We start from the raw sequence: 27,487 nt of genomic DNA on the forward strand, positions 1-27,487 counted from the left end.
GTTGTTGCAAAGTGTATTAGAAGTACATTTGGCACAAAGTGATCAAATCATAATAGTACCATCCCAGATAGCAAAACCGGCTCTGTGCGTAACTGTAGTCCAGTGACTTCCGGTTTCTGCTGCAGCGGTCACACCAGTTTCCTGTTTGTTGGCGCGTGCTATTAACAATGGCCTTTTTTTCCGCGATGCCTGCAGGATTTACCATGGATAAATGTACACGACGTGCACAGAACTGTCGACAAACTCTCACCTGCACCTACCAGCAACGGGAGAAACGTTTCACGCTGTACACATCACGTTACGTCCCCAAGTATGAGGACGAGCGGACGGACGGAAGTGTGGACGGAACTTGATATGTACAACCTGACGCTTCTCACCCGTTTGCTGGTCGGTGAAGGTGGAAGTTTGTCGACAGTTCTGTGCATGTGGTTGACAGGTAGACACGCTAGCCATAAGTAGACACGCTAGCCCTTGGCTAATGGGTCGGATTCTTTAGTCGACTGGTTAACGTTGGCGCCCGCGGTGCGGGAGATACGGGTTCGCGTCCCGGCTGTGGCGGTACCCGGGCTGCCCCCTGAATTCACTACAATATCATAATAGTCGTAGTAATAACAGTCATATCATAGTAGTACTATATGAAATGGTAGTAGTACTGTATTTGTTACCATATCATAGTAGTGCTACATAAAGTAGCAGTAGTTTTGTGACAGTATACATGTCATAATAGTACTAAATGAAGTAGTACTACTTGTACATTTGCTACATGCTAGCCATATCACTGTACTACTATATGAAGTACTAGTGCTAACCTGCATGAAGTATAACAGCAGTAGCAGATTTGCTACACAGTAATCAGATCATTATAGTACTAAATGAGGTAGTAATAGTAGTAAATTTGACACATGATAATCATATCATAGTAGTACTATATGAAGTAGTACTAGTTGTACATTTGTTACATGCTAGTCATATCACAGTACTACTGTGTGAACTAGTACTGTGTACCTATATGAAGTATAGCAGCAATAGCAGATTTGTCACATAGTAATTATATCATAATAGTACTATATAAGGTAGTAGCAGTAGTACATTTGCCACATAGTAATCATATCATAGTAGTACTATATGAAGTAGTAGTACATTTTCTACCATATCATATAGTGCTACATAAAGTAGTAGTAGTTTTGTGACAATAGTCATGTCATAGTAGTACTATATGAAGCAGTACTAGTTGTACATTTGCTACATGCAAGTCATGTCACAGTACTACTTTATGAAGTATTAGCACTAATCTATATGAAGTATAACTGCAGTAGCAGATTTGCTACATAGTAATATATCGCAGTAGTACTGTATGAAGTACTCGGAGTGTATGTGGTGAAAGTGCGCCTGCTGCGGATCATCAGGAGGTGGAGAACAGCGCAGTAGTAGTAACGCAATCCCAGAGTGGCGCTGCAGCTGAGATCTAGTACGGGGTCCTAATCCTGACGTACATTCCAGGTTTTAGTCACTCTTCTGTGACATTTCTGCGGGAAACAAAGCCAGCCAGCCCCCCCCCTCTCTCTCTCCCCCCCCGTGGATGAGCGCCGCAGTACCTCTGTGATGCTGCGTGTCTACTGACGGAACGCGCCGGACCGGACGAGCATCTCGCTCTCTCTCTGCATTTCCCTCCACCGACGGAACCAATGAGGGCAGGGCAGCAGCCGTGGGACCAGGACGCAGCGGCCAGTGTAGCTCTACCACCTGCCAGCGGACGCCAGCAGACGCGTGAGTGTTCCGAGAGGGTATCTCGTGTCTTATCCTTGTTTCGGTCGGGCTAGACAGTACGGGCCTAGTCCAGCTCTAGCTCGGTGCTTTATGCTAATACCTAATAATAATAAACAAAACAGCCATGAACACGAATGCCTTACTGCCTGGCGGTGTGGAGGAGGACGCGCCGCTTTGTATTCTGAAGCCGACGTGCAGCGTGGCGCGGCGCGGCGCTGTGTGCCGACGCGATGCCGGTTTCCCCGCACCGCGAACCACGTAAACAACCCGTCCGTCTTCCACCCAGTACCTCAAGAAGAAATGCAGGTCGTGCCCAGCACACCTTTTCTTCTCAGCATCTCTCCAGATCACTGCATTCGTAGCCTAAATTCCCCCAGGCGCACATTGTGTTGACGTTGTACAGCAGACCAAGTCGATACACGTGTGTGAATCATAACCTACGTCTACAAAATGGATCGCTATCAGCTATATATATATATATATATATATATATATATATATATATATATATATATATATATATATATATATATATATATATATATATATAAACATTAGTAAAACGGAAACGTGGTTTTTGATGCAAGAACCCTAAAAAGGGCACTTCTCGGTGCAGTCCAGTCCTTTTCTTGATCCATACGCGTTCTAACACAGAAGTCGGAGTGAGGCTGAATTCCTTCCGTGTTTTACGACAAACTGGGTTAAGTGAAGTGTTTCTACATGTAAAGCGTTTCTACATGTAAAGTGTTTACCTTCTCCCACCTGTCACCACGCCGCACGTGTTGTGCCAAAACTTGCTCGCCGCCCGCGGGAGCGCGCAGCCTGGTGAAGCGGTATCGTTTCTGCTCACCCAATAATCACAGTTGTGGCCAAACGTTATTAGCGTAATCAGGCAGGACGGTTACGTCACCATATCCAGTATTACTGTACTGTTTCCCCTGGTGAAGATGGGTTCGATGTATAGAATAAAGAAATGGTCTCTTTTGCAACTATCCTCATGACCGTGCTTCCCCTCGCGCCACTGCTAGAATGTCACACGATCATTAATATTAATGGGCTACTAATAATCTTCACTCGCGCACTGCGCGAGCGCGACGACACCCTGTGCTATGGTGGAATTGTTTTGAGCGATGGGCTAGCGCATCAAATCCACAATCCTCCCTCTACTCCGTCTTCAGACGACACCTACGCCACTAGCGTAGCTCCTTTAAGGAATAGGGCGGCGCGTAATGTGTGCGCGCAGCGAGCGCGTGGTGGAGCGAGCGCGTGGCGGAGCGAGCGCGAGAGCGCGGCAGATAAGTGACGGTGAGCGCGAGCGGGGCAGAGGAAAGGATCAGCGGTCAGTTGTCAGTCTGGCGGTACAGTTACAGGCCACAGCGTGTCAGTTAATAAACGCTGCGGCTTCTCACGACCAAGAAAAGTCTCGTCCGTTGTTTCCCCCCTGCTGGGAAAGGTGAAGGGGGCTAAGCCCCCCAAACATCCCCCCCGCACTTCCGGCTGCAGCCTGGACGCTGAGCTGGGGAGGTCTTTTGGCTGCTTTAATGTAACGTTAGCTGAATGTATAGGAGGTAAGGGTAACTACTTGACTTAGCTGCAGGATGAGCCCTACCGTTACAAGGCCCAGACGCAGCACCCACGCCCTTTTGGGCACCACCCAAGACGAACGAATGTAAAATCAATTTGGAGAGCAACAAAGCTAACTAAGGGATTTCCCCAGATCTAATGGCTGCAGTTGCTCCCCAGTGGACTTCTGCAGCAAGTGTGGTCTTTAAGCTGTTTGGGTGTTGTTTATTTCTTATCTGCTCTGGCTTTTCCAACTTTTGCACACAGATAGGGTAATAATAATGGTCCGAAATGGGAAATTGCATATTTTTTAATTTAAAATGGTAAAATTGTCTAAGGGGAGCATCCCCAAACAGTGGCAGTTCCAGGAATTTTTAACTGGGGTGGCCCAGGGGAGGCAAACGGATATCTAGAGGTGGCCAAATGTGTTGTTAATGTGCATGCACAGCATGTGGGACTTTTTTTATATGCATTAATATTCTATGAATAATAGGCTAAAACATAAATTAATAGGCTACATGCATACACATAACTTGATGGTCAGTGTCCTATTTTTGCAGAAACTTTATAGTGAAGTAGGCCAGCATCCATCCATCCATTATCCAAGCCACCTGTCCTTGGTAGAGTCGCGGGATGCTGGAGCCTATCCAGGCAGTCACTGGGCGGCAGGTGGGGAGACACCCTGGACAGGCCGCCAGGCCATCACAGGGCAAGGCTAACATTAACAATGACCGATAGGACCGTTTTCTGAGCTCATTTACAAAAGTTAAGGCTAGTAAGTAGCCAATCGCTCTAAGCAAACCACCAAACAAAAATGTATAGACAAACCCTGGGTTGGATTTTCCTTTATATTAACTCAAAATGACTTATCTGAAATATATAGTATACCATACATAACACAGCATGTACTGATGAAATAAGACAACTAGCCTGCATGTTTTTGGAGAAAGACTAAAAAGCAGGTTCTGACCATTAAGGCCATTAAAGTAATGGACTTTGTTCTGCAGAACAAACGGCAAGATGTTAGGCAGACCCTGCCATGGTACACCGACAATTTACTGGCTTGTTTTAATCTGCATCATCCACTGGTCTGTTTGCTTTGTAGGCAAACTTCAGTTGATTGAGCAAGGGGCCTGTGGTTTCCTTCAGGTGGACTAACACCAGTCTCTCGAAGGACTTCATGACTGCAGACATTAGGGCAATGGGGCTTGTAGTCATTTAATCCTGTGATACGGGGTCTCTTGGGGACAGGATGATAGTGGAGCTCTTGAAGCAGGAGGGGACTTCACACAGCTCCAGCCATCTGCTGAAGATCAGTGTGAAAATGGGGGCCAGCTGGTCAACGCAGACTAAGACAGGAGGGGGACACCCCATCTGGGCCCGGTGCCTTCCCGGTCTTCTGTCTCTGGAAGAGCTGGTGCACAGCTTCAACACAGATCCAGAGTGTGGTTGGGGGTTTGGTAGGGAAGGGATATTGGCTTGCGGGGAGTACAGTTGGTTGTGTGTTGTGGCCGGAGAGGGTGAGGGGTGTGAAAGTTTGCTTTTCAAACCTGCAGTAAAACCCATTTAGGCCGTCAGCCAGTTGATGGTTCCCTGCAGTGTGGGTGGATGGTCCCCTGTAGTTGGTTGACAGCACATAGCCATCGCCATCCTTCATCACCCTAACCTGCGCCACATCCTTCCCAGCTCGGTTCCTCCGTCTAGCCAATCGGTACAAGTCCTCTTCTCCTTCCTTAGTGTCTTTTCCTTCGCCACCTCCCTCTTTACCTTATGCTGCATCTCCTTGTACTCCTGTCTACTTTCTTCATCTCTCTGACTATCCCACTTCTTTTTCACCAATCTCTTCTTCCACTCTCTCCTCCTTGGGTATCCTCTCCACCACTTCAGCCAACTCACTCCAGAATTCTTCTTTCTCTTCCATCTCATCCCCAACTTGTGGGGCATATGCCCTGATAACATTCAGCAATACACCTTCGATCTCCAGCTTCATACTCATCACTCTGTCTGAAACTCTTCACCTCAATCACACTTTTGACATACTCTTCCCTCAGGATTACCCCTCCCCCATTTCTCTTCCCGTCCACACCATGGTAGAAGAGTTTGAACCCTCCTCCGATGCTTCTGGCCTTACTCCCCTTCCACCTGACCTCTCGTACACACAATAGAGCTACCTCCCTTCCCTCCATCATAAAGTTCCTACTTCCACCTCCTCACTCCTACCCTTCCTGCTCTCCCGCTGCCTCTGGACTTGCCTTCCCCCTCCCCTTCACCCAACAGTAGCATCGTTTCTGCTGGCCCGCAGTACTGGTGGCGGTCGTTGGTAACCCGGGCCTCGACCGATCCGGTATGGAAATCTGATTTATGATCTGCATATTTGATTTGGCGAAGGTTTTACATCGGATGCCCTACCTGACGCAACCCTCCCTATTTATCCCGGCTTTGGCCTGGCACTAAGGATGCACTGGCTTGCACATCCCCAGTGACTGGGTTCCGGGTTAGGGTCATGGATCTGTAATAATAATAACAATAATAACAACGATAATAAGCTGCCTTTATGTTCATAGTTTGCGTCACTCAGATGAGACAACGTTAGATATCAGGCTGAAGGGCCTGTTTAGCCAACACATGAACATATAGAACCAATCACAATGTTTGTTTACAGTAACTTCCGGGTAGAAAGTCCCTGCATCACATGCATACAATTTAATCGTGTGGAGCAAGCGGGAGTGAGGAGCAACAGATACACTCCCAACTAAAGAGGAAATGCTCGAGTCATGTTGCATATGCAGTAGCGTGCAGTGAGGTGCATGGCTGGTAGGCAGGGAACTATCGTTATTGGTGCCAGAGAGGCACGAGCAGACTGCCTCAGCAGCCTGCATTCACAGATGCTAGCTCTGGGAGCAAGCCATCCTGAATAGGGCATGCCTTTTGTTGATAAACAACAAGTTTTACATGATTTTTTACATTATTTTTACAATAATCTTAACAAATTAAAGTTAAAATAAATTAAAAAAATTTGTGACTATCATGAAGTTTCACCCCCCCCTTATTATCCTGGGTGAGGCACTGCCTCCCCTGACTGCACATCACTGTGTATATGGGGGTGCCTGGTAACGTTAAAGAGTGGAGAAGGTTTTGGGTTTTTCAGATTTCTATCTGCAAAGAGCAAACACACTTAGAGACAGCTCTGGATCCAGCATCTGAAAAGTGTTGAATCCGTTTCACTTTTCCTTGCAGCCTTTCATGCCCTGTTGCATGAAATGACACTGGTGTGTAAGATGAATTCTACATCTGGCAGCAGCCTGCTGAGTGATTTCCTTTCTCGTGATGTCAAGTCAAAGGGTATACATCTCGTTCATCCGAAATGCACGTCTGATGCTCTCATATCTCATTAATGATGATACTTTAACGTCAGGTTGGAGACCTGGTTTACCTGTTGGGCCACAGACTACATAAAATGACAGCCTGAGTTTCCCCAAAACCAGCGGTTAGTCCGACCAGCAGTGAGGGGTAGGTAGATCAGATGTACTAGATCTGGTTTATCAAAGACGCGTGCAAAGCAACGCAGCGTCACACTAGGAGCAGAAACTGAGGACCCAGATGCAGACTGGGCTCGAACAATGTTTAAATAAAACAAACAAACTTCCGGCTACCAAAAGTCAACATGACAATCCGACTGGGGAGCCAATCAGGTAAATAGGGTGCAGGTGAGCAGGGCAGGGCAGCAACAGAAATGCCAATCAGGGAATGGGGAACAGGTGAGAAAAGCAGGGGCAATCAGGGAAGGGGGAACAAGTGAGCAAAGCAGGGGCAATCGGGGAATGGGGAACAGGTGAGCAAAGCAGGGGCAATCAGGGAAGGGGGAACAGGTGAGAAAAGCAGGGACAATAGGGGAATGGGGAACAGGTGAGAAAAGCAGGGGCAATTAGGGAAGGGGGAACAGGTGAGCAAAGCAGGGGCAATCAGGGAAGGGGGAACAGGTGAGCAAAGCAGGGGCAATCAGGGAATGGGGAACAGGTGAGAAAAGCAGGGGCAATCAGGGAAGGGGGAACAGGTGAGCCTTGATGACCCAGACCACACAACCATGACTCACAGTATATAAAATAAGCCCAGCAGAGACGTCACCGAGTTCAGCTAAATATCCTTAAACGTTACAGTTACGGCCTTTTTCACATACCTCTGCAATTCAAATCAACTGCCAGCTGTCTACCTGGAAGTGGCTGTTATCGTTACCGTGATGTCATGGGGATTCAGTCTATTCACAGTGACGTTAGACATCCTTCCCAGCTATATGTATGGCAGACAGTCTCAGGTTGTAGTCTTGGTTGTACATGTTGCACACTGTATCCTTATGCCGTGGTTCTCAACATTTTTGGGCCCAAAAGTCAAACCAGAATCACAAGGTGTACCAACTCACAGTAACCAGTTATGCAGATTGTCTCAAATGGTGTGATTAGGTTGTCATTAGAGATATTTCCCCTATATGGCACACTGACAAATGATTAAATCTGATGACGTCACTCATCAAAGACATGTAGGCCTACTGATTTTTATGAATCAGTACAAGAGCTTGCTAGAGAAGTGTGCTACGCATTATTATTCAGATTAAACAACAGCAGCAAAAATATAATTATGCTTCTTATGATAAGCCAATGTATTTCATGATTTGGGGATGATGAGACGGTGTACTAAAATGTCGTGATCGACAGTATCGAACGCCGTGCTGAGGTCAGTAAGCATTAGAATGACGCAGTCACCGGAGTGGCTAGAGAGGAGCGGGTCGTTCTACAGTTTCAGCGAGGCAGTTTCTGTGCTATGATACGCCGTAAAACCTGGCTGAAATCGCTCTAAGAAGTTGTTTTAGAGGAGGTGGGGCAGCAGTTGACTGAGAATAACCCGTTTGAGAACCTTTGACAGGAAGGGAAGGTTAGAAATAGGTCTATAGTTACTAGGTAAGGTAGGATAAGTTGATTTTATTTTTTCAGGAGGGGCTTGAACCAGGTTGGAATGGTACCAGTGGCCAGGGGCTGTTAACAATGGAAAGAATGCCTGGACCGGCTATGTCAAAGACATCCTTCAGGAGGGCAGTAGGGACAATGTCATGGGGCAGGTTGTAGGTTTCACGGTGGAAACAATCTTTGTAAGGGTGGGTAGCGTGATACAGTTGGAAGCAGCCCAGTTTAGCAGAACTGACCAGCTAGTGAGACAGCTACAGTGAAGGTCAAAGTTATTAGCCCCCTTTGTGAAATCAAGCAAAACCCTTAGCTTTTCCACACTCTTGTTTCTTTTCCAGTCCCTTCCCATATGTTTGCCAAAATCATTTATTCGAATGTTAGACAAAGCAATTTCACAGTTTGTTTGGGCTGGCAGGAGTCAGAGGGCTCATAGATCGGTGGTGCAGAGGGCTAAACGGGACGGGGGCCTTGCATTGCCTAACCTTCTATTTTATTGCTGGGCGGTCAACCTTCAAAAAATGCATGCCTGGTGTAACTCTCCCAACCTCGATTGGTGCATAATGGAGGATAACTCCTCCCGTCCTTCATCTCCGAGGGCTTTGGTCTGTGCCCCTCTGGCTTCATGCTGTCTTCAATACATTAGAAATCCAATTGTCTCTACTACAAATCTCTACTTTGAAAATTTGAAGACAATTAAGGCGACATTTCAAACTTTCTGCCCCCACTCCATGCAGCCCCGTTTGTAATAACCACTTGTTTCCTCCCTCTAATTCAGATACAGCTTTCAGTCTGTGGAGAGAGAGAGGCCTGGCCCATTTCTCAGATTTATATTTAAAGGGCTCGTTCAACACTTTCAATTATCTCTGCTTAAAGTACAGTTTACCTCAATCTCACTCGTTCCAGTATCTTCAAGCTCGTAATTACGCTCGCACACATTTCACATCTTTCCCTCAGCTTCCAGTAGGCTCTCTTGTCTCTAAGGTACTTCCTCTCCCCATGCCACATGGCAGGATCTCAGTTTTACATGACCTTATATCATCCTCGGACTTGACTTCTCTAGCGGGGGTGAGGGGTAGTTGGGAACAGGAGCTAGACCGTGATGTGACAGATGCATGGTGGGAGAGGGCACTAGCCAGGGTCAATTCTACATCCTCATGTTCCCGTTTAAGGTCTTGCATAGGGTTCATTTTACAGAAGCTAAGCTTTGTAGGCTGTTCCCAAGCGTGAGTGATACCTGCGGATCATAGTCATATGTTTTTCTCCTGTCCAACATTAGTTGAGTTCTGGTCCCTTTTCTTTACGATGATAGGAGAAGCCCTCAAAATTACACTGGATCCCTGCCCCTTTATAGCCATCTTTGGGATGGGCAGGGATCCAGTGTAATTTTGAGGGCTTCTCCCTATGCAGACCAGTCTTACCAAGGAAAATTCTGATGTTGCCTTTGCCTCACTCATTGCCCGTAGACGCCTTCTGCTACGGTGGAAAAGCCCAAATCCACCTTCCGCTACCCCCTGGTTAAAGGATTTAATGTCATGTCTCCCGTTAGAGAAGTTGGAAGTATTCTTTAAGAGGCTCCGCTGCTAAGCTCTACAAAAGATGGCAGCCTGTTATCTCATATGTAAATTCTCTTGCTTCTCTGGACCCCAGCTGATTATCAGTGAGTCCATTCCTGGGGTGGGCATCCCGAGCATCCTTTTTTTTGCACCGACCTCCCTACTTTATTCCATTTCATTTCATCCACTCCCTGTGTGTGTGTGTGTGTGTGTGTGTGTGTGTGTGTGTGTGTGTGTGTGTGTGTGTGTGTGTGTGTGTGTGTATATATGTGTGTGTGTGTGTGTGTATATATATGTGTGTGTGTGTGTGTGTGTGTGTATATATATATATATATATACACTACCGTTCAAAAGTTTGGGATCACCCAAACAATTTCGTGTTTTCCATGAAAAGTCACACTTATTCACCACCATATGTTGTGAAATGAATAGAAAATAGAGTCAAGACATTGACAAGGTTAGAAATAATGATTTGTATTTGAAATAAGATTTTTTTTACATCAAACTTTGCTTTCGTCAAAGAATCCTCCATTTGCAGCAATTACAGCATTGCAGACCTTTGGCATTCTAGCTGTTAATTTGTTAAGGTAATCTGGAGAAATTGCACCCCACGCTTCCAGAAGCAGCTCCCACAAGTTAGATTGGTTGGATGGGCACTTCTTTGAGCAGATTGAGTTTCTGGAGCATCACATTTGTGGGGTCAATTAAACGCTCAAAATGGCCAGAAAAAGAGAACTTTCATCTGAAACTCGACAGTCTATTCTTGTTCTTAGAAATGAAGGCTATTCCATGCGAGAAATTGCTACGAAATTGAAGATTTCCTACACCGGTGTGTACTACTCCCTTCAGAGGACAGCACAAACAGGCTCTAACAGGTACTATTTAATGAAGATGCCAGTTGGGGACCTGTGAGGCGTCTGTTTCTTAAAAACTAGAGACTCTAATGTACTTATCTTCTTGCTCAGTTGTGCAACGCGGCCTCCCACTTCTTTTTCTACTCTGGTTAGAGCCTGTTTGTGCTGTCCTCTGAAGGGAGTAGTACACACCGGTGTAGGAAATCTTCAATTTCTTAGCAATTTCTCGCATGGAATAGCCTTCATTTCTAAGAACAAGAATAGACTGTCGAGTTTCAGATGAAAGTTCTCTTTTTCTGGCCATTTTGAGCGTTTAATTGACCCCACAAATGTGATGCTCCAGAAACTCAATCTGCTCAAAGAAGTGCCCATCCAACCAATCCAACTTGTGGGAGCTGCTTCTGGAAGCGTGGGGTGCAATTTCTCCAGATTACCTCAACAAATTAACAGCTAGAATGCCAAAGGTCTGCAATGCTGTAATTGCTGCAAATGGAGGATTCTTTGACGAAAGCAAAGTTTGATGTAAAAAAAAATTTATTTCAAATACAAATCATTATTTCTAACCTTGTCAATGTCTTGACTCTGTTTTCTATTCATTTCACAACATATGGTGGTGAATATGTGTGACTTTTCATGGAAAACACAAAATTGTTTGGGTGATCCCAAACTTTTGAACGGTAGTGTATATATATATGTGTGTGTGTGTGTGTGTATACACACACACACACACACATACAACACTGGTTTCCAATTTTTTTAAAAACGTTTCCATGGAAACGACCATAACCAAACGTGTTTATAGTTTAAGTGCTTCCAAAAGAACGAAGACAAAATCTCCACTAAGCTTGATTAAGATATTTTACTGATGTGCTGAACTGAAACAAGAAAAAACAAAAACGACAAGGCCAAAATTATTAGCCCTCTGACAATTAATAGTCAATAACCTTTCTGACTCACAACTGACAACAACCTCTTATGGTAGTTCCTAACTAGGCTGGCACATGTCTCTTGAGGGATCTCAGCCCATTCTTCCATGGCAAACTGTTCCAGCTCATCCAGATTGCCTGGTTTTCCAGCATGGACCTTGAGCTCCCACCACAGATCCTCAATAGGATTGGGATCTGGGCTCTGAGAGGGCCACTCCAGGACCTTGACTTTGGTGTCCTTCAAAAAGTTTTGGACCAACTTGGATGTATGCTTCGGGTCATTGTCTTGCTGGAAGACCCAGCAGCGACCTAAAGCTAGACTGGCAGCAGATTTCCTTACATGATCCTTCAAAATGTCACCATAATCTTCTTTCTTCATGATCCCATGCACCCCAACAAGGTTCCCTGTGCCTGAAGCAGCAAAACAGCCCCACAGCATGATGCCCCCACCACCATGTTTAACTGGGGCAACTGTGTTTTTAGGGTTGAAGGCCTCTCCCTTCCTTTGCCAAACAAAAGCATCACCCATGTGCCCAAACAGCTCAAGTTCAGTCTCATCAGACCAAAGGACAGATTTCCAAAACTCAACATCCATGTGCCCAAACAGCTCAAGTTTAGTCTCATCAGACCAAAGGACAGACTTCCAAAACTTATGCCCATGTCTCAAATGTTCACGGGCAAACTTCAGTCTGGCTCTGATGTGCCACTGTGTGAGCAATGGAGTTTTTCTTGGACGGTGACCTCGAAGCCCACCACGATGAAGAGCCCTCACAACAGTCTTCCTTGAAACATCCAGTCCAGAAGATCTTGGCAGAGATCCGGGGATTGTTGTTGACATCTCTGAGTATTTTCCTCTCCAAAGTTTTTGAAATCTTGTACTTTGGACCAGCCCCAGGGTTTGTTTCTAACACAGTTTGCCCCCTTGTGCTTTGCAATGATGCAACATACAGTTGTTCTAGACACTGTGAAATGCTTGGAAATGGCAGTATAGCCTTCCCCCTTAAGATGAGCATCCACTATCTTCTTTCTGAGAGTATAGCCTCCTCCCTTAAGATGAGCATCCACTATCTTCTTTCTGAGAGTATAGCCTCCCCCCGTAAGATGAGCATCCATTATCTTCTTTCTGAGAGTATAGCCTCCCCCCTTAAGATGAGCATCCACTATCTTCTTTCTGAGAGTATAGCCTCCCCCCTTAAGATGAGCATCCACTATCTTCTTTCTGAGGTCAAGCCTGGTTTCTGTACTTTTTGGCATGATGAAATTACTTCTTACCAAGAATTTAAGAGTAGTCCCTCTCAACCAAGTGTTCAAATGCCACTAGCCCTGTTCACTGGAGTCCCTTAAGCAAAGTTCTGTGTATATATAGTATATACACTACCGTTCAAAAGTTTGGGATCACCCAAACAATTTTGTGTTTTCCATGAAAAGTCACACTTATTCACCACCATATGTTGTGAAATGAATAGAAAATAGAGTCAAGACATTGACAAGGTTAGAAATAATGATTTGTATTTGAAATAAGATTTTTTTTACATCAAACTTTGCTTTCGTCAAAGAATCCTCCATTTGCAGCAATTACAGCATTGCAGACCTTTGGCATTCTAGCTGTTAATTTGTTGAGGTAATCTGGAGAAATTGCACCCCACGCTTCCAGAAGCAGCTCCCACAAGTTAGATTGGTTGGATGGGCACTTCTTTGAGCAGATTGAGTTTCTGGAGCATCACATTTGTGGGGTCAATTAAACGCTCAAAATGGCCAGAAAAAGAGAACTTTCATCTGAAACTCGACAGTCTATTCTTGTTCTTAGAAATGAAGGCTATTCCATGCGAGAAATTGCTAAGAAATTGAAGATTTCCTACACCGGTGTGTACTACTCCCTTCAGAGGACAGCACAAACAGGCTCTAACCAGAGTAGAAAAAGAAGTGGGAGGCCACGTTGCACAACTGAGCAAGAAGATAAGTACATTAGAGTCTCTAGTTTGAGAAACAGACGCCTCACAGGTCCCCAACTGGCATCTTCATTAAATAGTACCTGTTAGAGCCTGTTTGTGCTGTCCTCTGAAGGGAGTAGTACACACCGGTGTAGGAAATCTTCAATTTCTTAGCAATTTCTCGCATGGAATAGCCTTCATTTCTAAGAACAAGAATAGACTGTCGAGTTTCAGATGAAAGTTCTCTTTTTCTGGCCATTTTGAGCGTTTAATTGACCCCACAAATGTGATGCTCCAGAAACTCAATCTGCTCAAAGAAGTGCCCATCCAACCAATCCAACTTGTGGGAGCTGCTTCTGGAAGCGTGGGGTGCAATTTCTCCAGATTACCTCAACAAATTAACAGCTAGAATGCCAAAGGTCTGCAATGCTGTAATTGCTGCAAATGGAGGATTCTTTGACGAAAGCAAAGTTTGATGTAAAAAAAATCTTATTTCAAATACAAATCATTATTTCTAACCTTGTCAATGTCTTGACTCTATTTTCTATTCATTTCACAACATATGGTGGTGAATAAGTGTGACTTTTCATGGAAAACACGACATTGTTTGGGTGATCCCAAACTTTTGAACGGTAGTGTATAAACACACGCACACGGGCTGATACAGCTTTAACTGGCTGCGCGCTCCCGCGGACGGCGATCAGTTTTTGGCACCTGTGGTGTGGTTTTTGGCACAACACCTGTATAAGCCTAATTAACAGGAACAACGCCATCAATAAAGACCGACTCGAGGCCAACTCGATCCCATTACAAATCTAAGAGTCATAAATAAACAGGCTGTTGGGTGTTTTTTTCTGTTATTATTGTTTTTTTAATTAAATATATATAAAATATGTACTCTAGACGGTCGGCAGTCGCGTCATCAATCTAAATGTAGGCTAGTGAACCAGGAGAAGTGGCATTTCAGTGTGGGAGCGACAGACAAGCCGTCCCACATGGAAATCCGATAGGAGGGAGGGGGTGGGGGGGAGGGGGCAGCTGATGCACTTGGTGGGGCTAAAAATATATCCGCTTTTCTCCCCTATTCCTCTTCTATATTCTCTCTCTCTCTCTCTCTCTCTCTCTCTCTCTCTCTCCCTGTCTCTCCGTTTCCATATAGTTTCCCCCCAAAATATAGGGAAGAAAGAAAAGTCCAGATAACCGACGAGGAATGACAGGACGCCAGTAGGCTGAGAACGCTATTCTCTCCTGAGCGCAGGTAAGCGGTTCTGCTGGTCTGCTGAGGTCTTTCTGTTCTGAATGCGGCTGCAACACGGGACCAGACGTGTGCCGAGGGAAATAACCCCTTGCCCTGCTGGAGAGACCCTTTAGATAGTTCCTGCAGGAGGGCGACTCGTCTTTCTTGACTCGAAATGTTGGGTTAAAGGGACATTTATCTGGAAGATACTGAAGTTACTGCGTTTAGATCCAGCCAAGTTACCTTAGTGTACTGACCTACCTACCCTACTGCTGAATCTACCATGATCTACTAACGCCCCAACTTTTACAGCTTCAGCTATAGGGCAGAATAACAATGATTGGTTGGACCTGACCAAGCGGGCCAGCCCTACAGACGCGAATGTCCGTGACTGACGGTGAATGTCCACTGTTCCTCGGATGAGAAGGGTCCGTCTGCGGACTACACAATACGCGTCCCAACTGTTCCGACACTCCCGCCACAAGAGGAATCAGTCACCACTGGTTCACGCTTAGGCAGCTGTTGTCCTTCCCCTCTCTTCCATTGGGTGGTGCACTGTCTGGGCGCCCAGTTAGGATAACCACACTTAACCAGGGGCCTGTCTCTCCCAAACACCGCGTCTCAGTTGCTTTCAAACCCCCAAACACGCTGCGCCAGAAATTGGTTCCACCCCAAGGATCGGGTCCCCCGGCCAGAGCCGGCCCAAGGCTTTATGGGGCCTTAGGCAGATTTTGATTTGCCCCCTCCCCCGCTAAACTCACCTCCCACCACCGATAATATTCTGTCCATACTTGATCGTTACCATACCATTGTCGTGACTTACTACTGTGCTGGAAAGTCTTAACATAAACCAGCAGACAATGCATTTACTGAACAAGTTAACTATTTTAATTAGACGGATAAACCCTTCTAGGTGACATACTGTCGCGATGTACTTGCTTACAGTTATAATGCGCATGAACCTGACTCTGACATAGGCAGCAGAAATTATTAAACCCGTAGTATTAATTTGTCAGTCTGTTAACAACATGATATCAAAATATTTACTTCTGATATGATATACACTACCGTTCAAAAGTTTGGGATCACCCAAACAATGTCGTGTTTTCCATGAAAAGTCACACTTATTCACCACCATATGTTGTGAAATGAATAGAAAATAGAGTCAAGACATTGACAAGGTTAGAAATAATGATTTGTATTTGAAATAAGATTTTTTTTACATCAAACTTTGCTTTCGTCAAAGAATCCTCCATTTGCAGCAATTACAGCATTGCAGACCTTTGGCATTCTAGCTGTTAATTTGTTGAGGTAATCTGGAGAAATTGCACCCCACGCTTCCAGAAGCAGCTCCCACAAGTTGGATTGGTTGGATGGGCACTTCTTGCGTACCATACGGTCAAGCTGCTCCCACAACAGCTCAATGGGGTTCAGATCTGGTGACTGCGCTGGCCACTCCATTACCGATAGAATACCATCTGCCTGCTTCTGCTCTAAATAGTTCTTGCACAATTTGGAGGTGTGTTTAGGGTCATTGTCCTTTTGTAGGATGAAATTGGCTCCAATCAAGCGCTGTCCACTGGGTATGGCATGGCGTTGCAAAATGGAGCGATAGCCTTCCTTATTCAGAATCCCTTTTACCCTGTACAAATCTCCCACCTTACCAGCACCAAAGCAACCCCAGACCATCACATTACCTCCACCATGCTTAACAGATGGCGTCAGGCATTCTTCCAGCATCTTTTCATTTGTTCTGCGTCTCACAAACGTTCTTCTTTGTGATCCAAACACCTCAAACTTGGATTCATCCGTCCACAACACTTTTTTCCAGTCTTCCTCTGTCCAATGTCTGTGTTCTTTTGCCCATCTTAATCTTTTTCTTTTATTGGTCAGTCTCAGATATGGCTTTTTCTTTGCCACTCTGCCCTGAAGCCCAGAATCCCGCAGCCGCCTCTTCACTGTAGATGTTGACACTGGTGTTCTGCGGGTACTATTTAATGAAGATGCCAGTTGGGGACCTGTGAGGCGTCTGTTTCTCAAACTAGAGACTCTAATGTACTTATCTTCTTGCTCAGTTGTGCAACGCAGCCTCCCACTTCTTTTTCTACTCTGGTTAGAGCCTGTTTGTGCTGTCCTCTGAAGGGAGTAGTACACACCGGTGTAGGAAATCTTCAATTTCTTAGCAATTTCTCGCATGGAATAGCCTTCATTTCTAAGAACAAGAATAGACTGTCGAGTTTCAGATGAAAGTTCTCTTTTTCTGGCCATTTTGAGCGTTTAATTGACCCCACAAATGTGATGCTCCAGAAACTCAATCTGCTCAAAGGAAGGTCAGTTTTGTAGCTTCTGTAACGAGCTAAACTGTTTTCAGATGTGTGAACATGATTGCACAAGGGTTTTCTAATCATCAATTAGCCTTCTGAGCCAATGAGCAAACACATTGTACCATTAGAACACTGGAGTGATAGTTGCTTGAAATGGGCCTCTATACACCTATGTAGATATTGCACCAAAAACCAGACATTTGCAGCTAGAATAGTCATTTACCACATTAGCAATGTATAGAGTGTATTTCTTTAAAGTTAAGACTAGTTTAAAGTTATCTTCATTGAAAAGTACAGTGCTTTTCCTTCAAAAATATGGACATTTCAATGTGATCCCAAACTTTTGAACGGTAGTGTATCTCACACACACACACACACACACACACACACACACACACACACACATATATACACACACACACACACACACACACACACACACACACACATATATATATATATATCAACCTGACGTGTTTGACATTTCAAGCGCTCTTGGGGGCCCCCTGCTGGCGCGGGGGCTCTAAGCGACCGCTTAGTTCGCTTATGCCTTGGGCCGGCTCTGTCCCCGGCACAAACTGAGCAATAACGTGTACTTGTTAAGTGCCAGGAGGATTGCCGTGACTTGTACATTGGGGAAACTAAACAGACGCCGGCTAAGAGGATGGCCCAACACAGGAGCGCTAACACGTCAGGCCAGGACTCCACAGTCTACACCATCTACAGGCCAGTGGCAACTCTTTCAAGGATGAGGATGTGTACATCCTTGATAGGAAGGAAGGATGGTTTGACGGGGAGTCAAAGAGGCCATCTATGTGAAGAGGGAACGACCATCCCTGAACCGGGGGGGGGGGGGGTCATTTCAGTCAGTTGACTAAAATGGACACTTAGTGGAGTGATGAAAGGTATCTGTCAATAAACGTTGTATCCAGATGAACGGATTCAACCTTCTTTGATTTTCCCACCTGGATTATTGAGCACAAATAAAGACATTTTGACCCATTTCGGGGAGGATTGCTTTAAACGTAAAATGGCAAACTACAGGGACCACCTGAGATTCAGCCTCAGATGCAGACAGAGCGGGATTACACCTAAGAGCCTGCGAATGAAATCTTCGGTCAAGTGCCACCGAGCCAACCAGAACCTCCGGAAGGCACAGAGCCAGCTGTTGAAAGAACATTTGAGACAAACTAATTTTATCGCTGATGCTTTGAAAGCCAAAGAGGAGCAGATCCAATAGAGACTCACGTCACGTCAAGGTGAGACCACTTTCTAGCTCAACACAAGTTCACGGAGAAGGCTCGTCTAGCTCAACACGAAAAGTCGAAAACCAGGCAGCTAAAGAAGTTCGACCTACTTGCTGCACGCCAGAGACATCGGCAGACAACGGATGGCGACCTCGACGACAGACAGAGAGGATGACGATGTGGACACGTGGGAGAAGAATCTGTCCGACCTACAACTCACCCAGGCGGAGAAAGACCTGCTTGATAAGGGTCTGAATTTTGCTGTCACGCCAAGGGAAATCCCGCTAGTGGAACTGATCACAGCCACTCTTTCAAGGATGAGGATGTGCACATCCTTGATAGGGAGGAACGATGGTTAGACGCGGAGTCAAAGAGGCCATCTATGTGAAGAGGGAACGACCATCCCTGAACCGGGGGGGGGGGGGTAAGAGTACATCTGTCTCCATCTTACAATGCTGTGATTGCAACTATTCCCCAATCCTCTGTGAATAGCACACACACCCATTTTAACTCTAGTTAATGGTCACACCCATATTTTTATATGAAACCGATCGTTGGTTTCGGTCGTTAATCCACTGTATTGCTTATAAGGGTGGGGACACCTGCAGTCAGTTGAGACCGACGAGGTCACTTAGATGAGTGATGAAACGTGTCAGTCAATAAACGTTGTGTCCAGATGAACTGATTCAACTTTCTTTGGATGTTTGGAAGAGCCTTAAATATTCTAACAAATATCTAGCTGTGTGTAACTGTAAAAGAAAATAATGCATATTATTCGTATAACTTGTTTGTGATGTTGGTTGGATGTTTGGTTGTCGGACTCCATTTAATACACTGGTGCTTTTATTCTCACTCACGTCACCAGGGCTTTTTACTCTAAACAGACCATCTGGTTGACCACTGACAGAGCTGTGCAGGGTAGCAGGTTTCTCCCACATACTTGTGTGATCCAATTCAGATGTTTTCATTATTGTAACAAGAGTCATTACTATTGATAAATCTTCATTATTTTCTTTCCTCCCTCCCCCCAGGCTTGTGAGTACCAGAGGGGGGCAGTATGGCTTGGTCATTCTGCGGCGAGTACAACACAACGAAAGCCTATAGTGTGGCTAACGGCGTGCTGAACAACAGCTGTTTTGTGGATGCGCTCAATCTTGTTCCCCATGTCTTCCTGCTCTTCATCACCTTCCCCATCCTCTTCATTGGTAGGTGATGGACAAAGACACCCACACACACAATATCTATCTATCTATCTATCTATCTATCTATCTATCTATCTATCTATCTATCTATCTATCTATCTATCTATCTATCTATCTATCTATCTATCTATCTATCTAGCAAGCTAGCTAGCTAGCTACATACGTGAAAGAATGGAAACACACCAGGTTTATTGTTGTATTTTGGGGGTAATCACAATGGTCTTGCTGAATCCCGATTTTTCCAGCCCCTAGTCTGAGACTAACATGCCTTGATGACTCTACTAGGATCACAAGGTTTCCATGAGCATAGCTCTCAAAGTCTATGAGGTACTCAAACCTCTCTACCATAGCAAAGTATGATTACAGGAGCGACTGCTGAGCTCAAGTTTTTCAGGTTAGTCTTTGTGACAAAACCTCACCTATTAATGTGAAGGATATTCAGACCTGGGGCATTCAGAGAGCATGTCATCATCCCTGCTCTGCTATGGAAGTGGTAGATGATGCTATGGAAGAGGTAGATGATGCAGTGGATGAGGTAGATAATGTTATGGAAGCTGTAGATGTTGCTATGGAAGAGGTAAATGATGCTATGGAAGAGGTAGATGATGCAGTGGAAGAGGTAGATGATGCGATGGAAGTGGTAGATGATGCTATGGAAGCTGCAGATGATGCTATGGGAGTGGTAGATGATGCTATGGAAGAGGTAGATGATGCGATGGAAGAGGTAGACGGTGCTATGGAAGCTGTAGATGATGCAGTGGAAGTGGTAGATGATGCTATGGAAGAGGTAGATGATGCAGTGGAAGAGGTAGATAGTGCTATGGAAGTGGTAGATGGTGCTATGGAAGCTGTAGATGATGCAGTGGAAGAGGTAGATGATGCAGTGGAAGTGGTAGATGATGCTATGGAAGAGGTAGATGATGCAGTGGAAGAGGTAGATAGTGCTATGGAAGTGGTAGATGGTGCTATGGAAGCTGTAGATGATGCAGTGGAAGAGGTAGATGATGCTATGGAAGAGGTAGATGATGCAGTGGAAGAGGTAGATGATGCTATAGAAGAGGTAGATGATGCTATGGAAGTGGTAGATGATGCTATAGAAGAGGTACATGATGCTATGGAAGTGGTAGATGATGCAGTAGAAGAGGTAGATGATGCTATGGAAGTAGTAGATGATGCAGTAGAAGAGGTAGATGATGCTATGGAAGTGGTAGATGATGCTATGGAAGAGGTAGATGATGCGATGGAAGAGGTAGACGGTGCTATGGAAGCTGTAGATGATGCAGTGGAAGTGGTAGATGATGCTATGGAAGAGGTAGATGATGCAGTGGAAGAGGTAGATAGTGCTATGGAAGTGGTAGATGGTGCTATGGAAGCTGTAGATGATGCAGTGGAAGAGGTAGATGATGCTATGGAAGAGGTAGATGATGCAGTGGAAGAGGTAGATGATGCTATAGAAGAGGTAGATGATGCTATGGAAGTGGTAGATGATGCTATAGAAGAGGTAGATGATGCTATGGAAGTGGTAGATGATGCAGTAGAAGAGGTAGATGATGCTATGGAAGTGGTAGATGATGCAGTAGAAGAGGTAGATGATGCTATGGAAGTGGTAGATGATGCTATGGAAGAGGTAGATGATGCGATGGAAGAGGTAGACGGTGCTATGGAAGCTGTAGATGATGCAGTGGAAGTGGTAGATGATGCTATGGAAGAGGTAGATGATGCAGTGGAAGAGGTAGATAGTGCTATGGAAGTGGTAGATGGTGCTATGGAAGCTGTAGATGATGCAGTGGAAGAGGTAGATGATGCTATGGAAGAGGTAGATGATGCAGTGGAAGAGGTAGATGATGCTATAGAAGAGGTAGATGATGCTATGGAAGTGGTAGATGATGCAGTAGAAGAGGTAGATGATGCTATGGAAGTGGTAGATGATGCAGTAGAAGAGGTAGATGATGCTATGGAAGCTGTAGATGATGCTATGGAAGAGGTAGATGATGCTATGGAAGCTGTAGATGATGCTACGGAAGAGGCAGATGATGCTATGGAAGCTGTAGATGATGCTAGGGAAGAGGTAGATGATGCTATGGAAGCTGTAGATGATGCTACGGAAGAGGCAGATGATGCTATGGAAGCTGTAGATGATGCTATGGAAGAGTGCGATGAGTTTGCTTGGTGACAGGGACAACTGAGCTGCTCTGCTTACCTCCATATTGTTGGGACAATGATCTGAAAAACCTACACAGAACTGATGGATGGATGGATGGTTGGTTTGTGGCTCAGCTGTCCTTTTACCACCAGAATCAAACACAGTGAACACAATATTGCAGTTGCTGTTTTCATCTAATAATCGATATAACAATCTTCTTCACTACAACTTGTAGACTTTGTGCTCTGTGTTGAGGAGGAACTGCTGGGGATTCTGGTTGGCCTGAGCACATATCCCTGGCCAAGGTCACTGTAAGTTAGAATGCTCCGTGAAAGTAAGGCCCCCGGGATGCATGTGATATGCCGGTTTTCATGAACAATTGGAATTTGCAAACAGTGTCAGAGGCTCCCATTCTTACATTTTTACAAAAAGAAGATGGATTCATAATGTTATTCATAATTAATTTATAATGCATTCAAAGGTGTTGAAGTTTAGACCTCAGAAAAGGTGTACTTTCTGTCTAGCAGGGAAAAGTGCTCTTTTTACCCCTTGGCAGGGGTAAAAATTTGCATAGGGACATGTCTTTATGCATGCTCAATAACCCAGGTGAGGAAATCACAGAAAGGCGAATCAGCTCTTCTGAACACAACGTTTATTGAGAGAAAGGTTTCATCACTCGAGGCTCTCAGACGAGTGACTTGAGGGTGTGTGTTTCTCCCAATAAGCGTTGTGTCCAGATGACCTGACTCACCTTGCTGTGATCACAGGGGCAGTTTGTGAGCTCATTTCAGGTGCTCTTCTCAGAACTGGGAGGTGTCTGACCATGTGCTCGTGGTACACATTTGGAACTGTTGTGGGAAATGTGGGTACTGTTGTCAACAAGTTTGGTCCCTACACACTCAGATTGGAGGCTGTGTTTTCATTTTTGGCACGCTTGTCAACAGGGCTGGTCAATGAAATGATTTCCAGAATTATCTTTAGCAAATTATCCTTGATTTCAAAATATAAAACCTTGATTACTTTCAATAATGACGCTAGCAGAGCTCCTCCCATACCAGACTTCATGCAGCTGAGTAACAGGGACAGACAGTCACCCAGCTGCTACCTACACGTTGCTGCCGGGGCTGAGCTACGTCATAGAGGAGGTCTGCTAGTGCATTTGGTTGGCCCCAAACAGTTTCCTTTTCAAAAGTGAACCTACCAGCCAAATGATTGGAGGTGTGTTGTTTTTCTCCCTTTTTCTCCCCAATTGTATTCGGCCAATTACCCCACTCTTCCAAGCCGCCCCGGTCGCTGCTCCACCCCCTCTGCCGATCCGGGGAGGGCTGCAGACTACCACATGCCTCCCCTCCTATTACATGTGGAGTCGCCAGACGCTCCTTTTCACCTGACAGTGAGGAGTTTCACCAGGGGGACGTAGCACGTGGCAGGATCGTGATATTCCCCCTCAGTACCCCCCCCCGCCCAGACCAGAGGAGGCGGTAGTGCGGCGACCAGGACACGTACCCACATTCGGCTTTCCACCCCGCAGACACGGCCAATTGTGTCTGTAGGGGACTTCCGGTTATGGCGAGGGACTAGGGGGTCGCACATCTCAAGCTCTGCAGCTACCGTGTAAATTAATCCTACAATACTAATCCGAATCTTGTCTAAAGTCACGCAATACGTGTATAAGAGTACCCAGAACTAAAATGTCAGGGAAAACCCGAAAGAAAAGGCAAAGAGAGAAAAAGAGAAGGAGAAAAGGAAATCGCGACACGAGGAGAAGGCTGAGAAGGTTAGCGACGCCATGCAGGTTGAAAATATGGCTAACGAAGGAGACGACCACGAGGAAGATGACGAAATGTTAGACACAGATAAGAATAGCAACCTAGATATCATGAAAGCCATACAGTCTTTGAAAAGTGGACTTTACAAGAAAATTGATGGAGTGCAAGCGACAATTGCGGATGTAAAGAAACAAATACAGGAATGCACGGGCCGCATGGAACAGGCCGAGCAACGGATTTCTGACGTGGAGGATGACGTTAAGAAGCTAACACCCCGAGTTAGCACGCTGGAAAGCACCGTCAAAAGCCTTACTGACAAAATGGAGGACTTGGAATGCAGGAGTCGGCGACATAACGTAAGGTTGGTGGGCCTACCGGAGAAAGAAGAGGGCCAGGATGCACCTGCATTTTTGGAGAAGTGGTTGCCGGAGGCTCTGAACATGGATACGCGGGAGGGCTTGGTAGTGGAGCGGGCTCATAGAATCGGCGCTCCGGTAGACTCTCGCACGGGTCGTCCAAGGACATTGATCATGAGGTTCATGAACTTTAAGGACAGGGAGCGAGTACTAAAGGCAGCCAAAACCAAGGGACAGGTCCTTTACAAGAACACGCCGGTCCGTTTTCACATCGACCTCTCTGCTGGGGTGCACAAGCTGCAGCGCGACTACGACCAGGTCCGGAAGAAGCTGAGAGACCAGGGGATCCACAAGCACAGAATCATCTTTCCAGCCCGGCTCCTGGTAACACACGACGAGAGACCCCACACCTTTCAAACCCCAGCAGAAGTGGAGCGGTTTATTCAATCCCTCGGATAAGGACTGATGCAGTAGGCTATTAAGCTCACTTTATTTTATTTTATTTCCATTTACACGAAAGATGTAGCTACGTGTTCGGGCTGTCGCCATTTTCTTTTTGTTTAGGCTTTATTTTTCTACCTGGACAGGACGGAGTCTGGTTTATAGCTAGACTATTCAGCTTTTGTGGAATGCACTTAACCCTGAATGAGAGACAATGTCCAAGCACCAGCCGAAATGACATGGCCACATCCAAGTAGGCCTAGACCTAAGGGACAGAGAGAGTCATCATCGGTTTGTGCGCCTGTCGGTGGACGGAAGGCCCAATGCATCGCGGACTCTTGTGACCAGGCTACAGACTTTTCCCTCTCCTCGTCTTCCAGTCTGCATGCACGGGTTCCAGGTTTGTGTATGTGCTCGGATGGTTAATTTTATATATGCCTACATGTTGCAAGCAATGAACAGTTCATTAATGATGTTATGTGTGATTAGTATTTAGAAAGAGTAAGATAGCGAGCTAGAGCGAGAAGAAAAGAAAAGTTAGAGAAACTCGTTTTAGCGGTAGTTAAACGTGGGATGGGAGGGGATGTCCAGAGTTCATGGACTTTAGGTTCGTATGGGGTTGAGGGTGGGTTTTTGTGGTTTCATTTTATTATTTATTCTTTCATCAGTGGGTGTGGTTTGTCAAAGTACTTCTTCACTACGGTTCCTAATATAACATACCGGAATCAATGTCAGAGAGTTGCAAGGTTAAATTTACTTCGTGGAATTGTAGGGGTTTGATCAAACTCACAAAGGTGAAGCAGGTAATGAGCAGGATAAAATCCTTGAAATCAAAAATCGTTTTTTTTACAAGAAACACACATGGTGGATGAGGACGTTCCCAAAATAGCAAGACGATGGCAGGGTCAAGTGTTGTCTGCTCCTTACACCACTCATGCTAGAGGGGTTATGATACTAATTCATAAATCGGTTCCATTACGGGTACAGCATGTAGTTAAGGACCCTGCAGGGAGGTATATTATAGTCCAGGGTAGGTTATTATCTGAAACCTTAACTTTGATAAATGTTTACGGCCCCAATGAAGATGACTCTAAATTCTATAATAGTCTGTTTTTGACTGCTTCAAATCATCCTGGGAAATACATAATAGCTGGCGACTTTAACTGTACGTTAGATCCTTCAAAAGACAGGTCAACTGATTTAGATGATACCCACAGTAAGTCCAGAAAGACGATACACCATTTTATGAAGGAATTAAATTTGTTTGATGTTTGGAGGCATGGTAAACCGAACGCAGTAGAATATTCCTGCTATTCCGGTACTCATAGAACTCACTCACGCATAGACTACTTTTTGGTTTCAGCGCTACTTGTCTGACCACGCTGCAGTATCCTTGACCTATGAAGATGATAACTTAGTGTGCGACCCCCCGAGATGGCGTTTTCAACCCGGGTGGCTTGCGGATCCTACATTCATAGATTTCTTAGATAAGCAGATTGACCTGTATTTTGAATGTAACAAGTCCCAGACTTCTGCTAGCACAAGGTGGGAGGCTTTCAAAGCCTTTATCAGGGGCCAAATCATTTACTTCACTAGTTCCAAGAAAAAGGCTACACGACTTGAAATGAAGACATTAGATGAGGAAATTAAAAAACTGGAAACAGAAATATATAATAATAGAAATATACCTACAGATGTTCATACAAGACTGCTACTGCTTAGAGCACAGTACAATGAACTGGCAGCTATTAAAGCGGCTGCTGATTTAATGAGACTCAAACAGTCCTACTATGATCAGGGGGAAAAGCCCGGAAAACTTCTAGCATGGCGCATTAAACAACAACAAACAGAAAGGTCTATTAATTGTATTGAAGTCCCAAGTGGTAGAACTATAGTGGACCCGACAGAGATTAATGAAGCCTTTAGAGACTTCTACAGGAAATTATACAGCTCTGAGTGCTCTCCTAATCTGGACACGCAAACACAATTCCTAGACAATCTTAATATTCCTAAAATTTCGGAAGAGGAAAGTAGAGTATTAGATCAAGATGTAACTGCATTGGAAATTGCAGAAGCAATTGGGTGTATGCAGGCTGGAAAATCAGCGGGTCCAGATGGCATCCCTATAGACATTTATAAAAAATTTCAAACCAAATTAATACCACCCCTCTTGGAGATGTTTCAGGAATCCTTTGAGAATGGTCTTCTCCCTACATCTATGAGGGGCGCCCTAATCACTTTACTCCCAAAACCGGGGAAACCAAATACAAAATGTGAAAATATGCGTCCAATTAGTCTCCTAAATTCTGATACAAAAATACTCTGTAAAATTCTTGCAAGAAGATTGGAGGATCTTCTACCTAGAGTAGTGGGAGAAGACCAGAACGGATTCATTCAAGGGAGACAGGGTTTTCATAACGTTAGACGAGTGCTCAATATTTTATACAGTCAGAGGGAGGCGCCTGACACGGCCTTACTTTCACTTGATGCAGAGAAGGCCTTCGACCGTGTTGAATGGCCTTATCTGTTTGAAGTGTTAACACGATTTGGCCTTGGGGATACATTTATCAAATGGGTAAGATTGCTTTGTACAGGGCTTACTGCAGAAGTTTTGACGAATAGTAAGGTTTCTAAACCTTTTAACATTTGTAGAAGTTGCCCTCAAGGGAGCCCTTTATCGCCTTTACTTTTTATCCTAGCGATAGAACCATTTGCTATAGCGGTGAGAACACACAGCGATATTTATGGAATTCGAGAGGGACATCTGGAGCACAGGGTAGCACTCTTCGCCGATGATGTGATATTAATGCTTACAAATCTGCATAAATCTATCCCAGCGCTCCTAAGCCTTATTGAATCATTTGGGAAAATATCTGGTTATAAAGTTAATCACTCCAAATCATCTATAATGTTACTGAATGAAACAGAGAGGAAGAATGGTCTTGTTTATGCTTCTACCTTCAACCCAACAGACACATTTACATATCTGGGAATAAAAATTGTCCCTGAGGTGAATAAGATTGCTCAGTCAAATTATGAGCCCATCCTGGACGCTAGTATTGCTTCGATAGAGCGTTGGACATCCTTACCTATTTCAATGATCGGCAGGATTAATATCCTAAAGATGAATATACTTCCCAAATTTCTTTATTTGTTCCAGAATATCCCCCTACCCCCTCCTTCATCTTTGTTCACGAAAATCAAGAAACTGTTTACCAA

At 45.0% G+C, this 27,487-nt stretch overlaps 1 protein-coding gene and 1 long non-coding RNA gene across 2 annotated transcripts in view; both read left to right on the forward strand.

Moving 5' to 3' along the window:
• The first annotated feature begins 1,634 nt into the window (after positions 1 to 1,634).
• LOC130108983 (uncharacterized) lies at positions 1,635 to 19,407 on the forward strand. The gene is made up of 3 exons (XR_008809955.1): positions 1,635 to 1,767; positions 14,709 to 14,807; positions 19,389 to 19,407. It is a non-coding gene; the product is annotated as an uncharacterized LOC130108983 (long non-coding RNA).
• A 5-nt stretch (positions 19,408 to 19,412) lies between these two features.
• The window catches only part of abcc9 (ATP-binding cassette, sub-family C (CFTR/MRP), member 9), a 157,664-nt gene continuing 149,589 nt past the window's right edge, over positions 19,413 to 27,487 (forward strand). The window contains exon 1 of the mRNA XM_056275655.1: positions 19,413 to 19,562. Within this exon, the coding sequence (XP_056131630.1) occupies positions 19,415 to 19,562 (148 nt within the window). The 5' untranslated portion in view covers positions 19,413 to 19,414. The remainder of the gene's footprint in view (positions 19,563 to 27,487) is intronic.

This window comes from Lampris incognitus, chromosome 3 (assembly GCF_029633865.1).
Source record: "Lampris incognitus isolate fLamInc1 chromosome 3, fLamInc1.hap2, whole genome shotgun sequence".
Taxonomy (NCBI): Eukaryota; Metazoa; Chordata; class Actinopteri; order Lampriformes; family Lampridae; genus Lampris; species Lampris incognitus.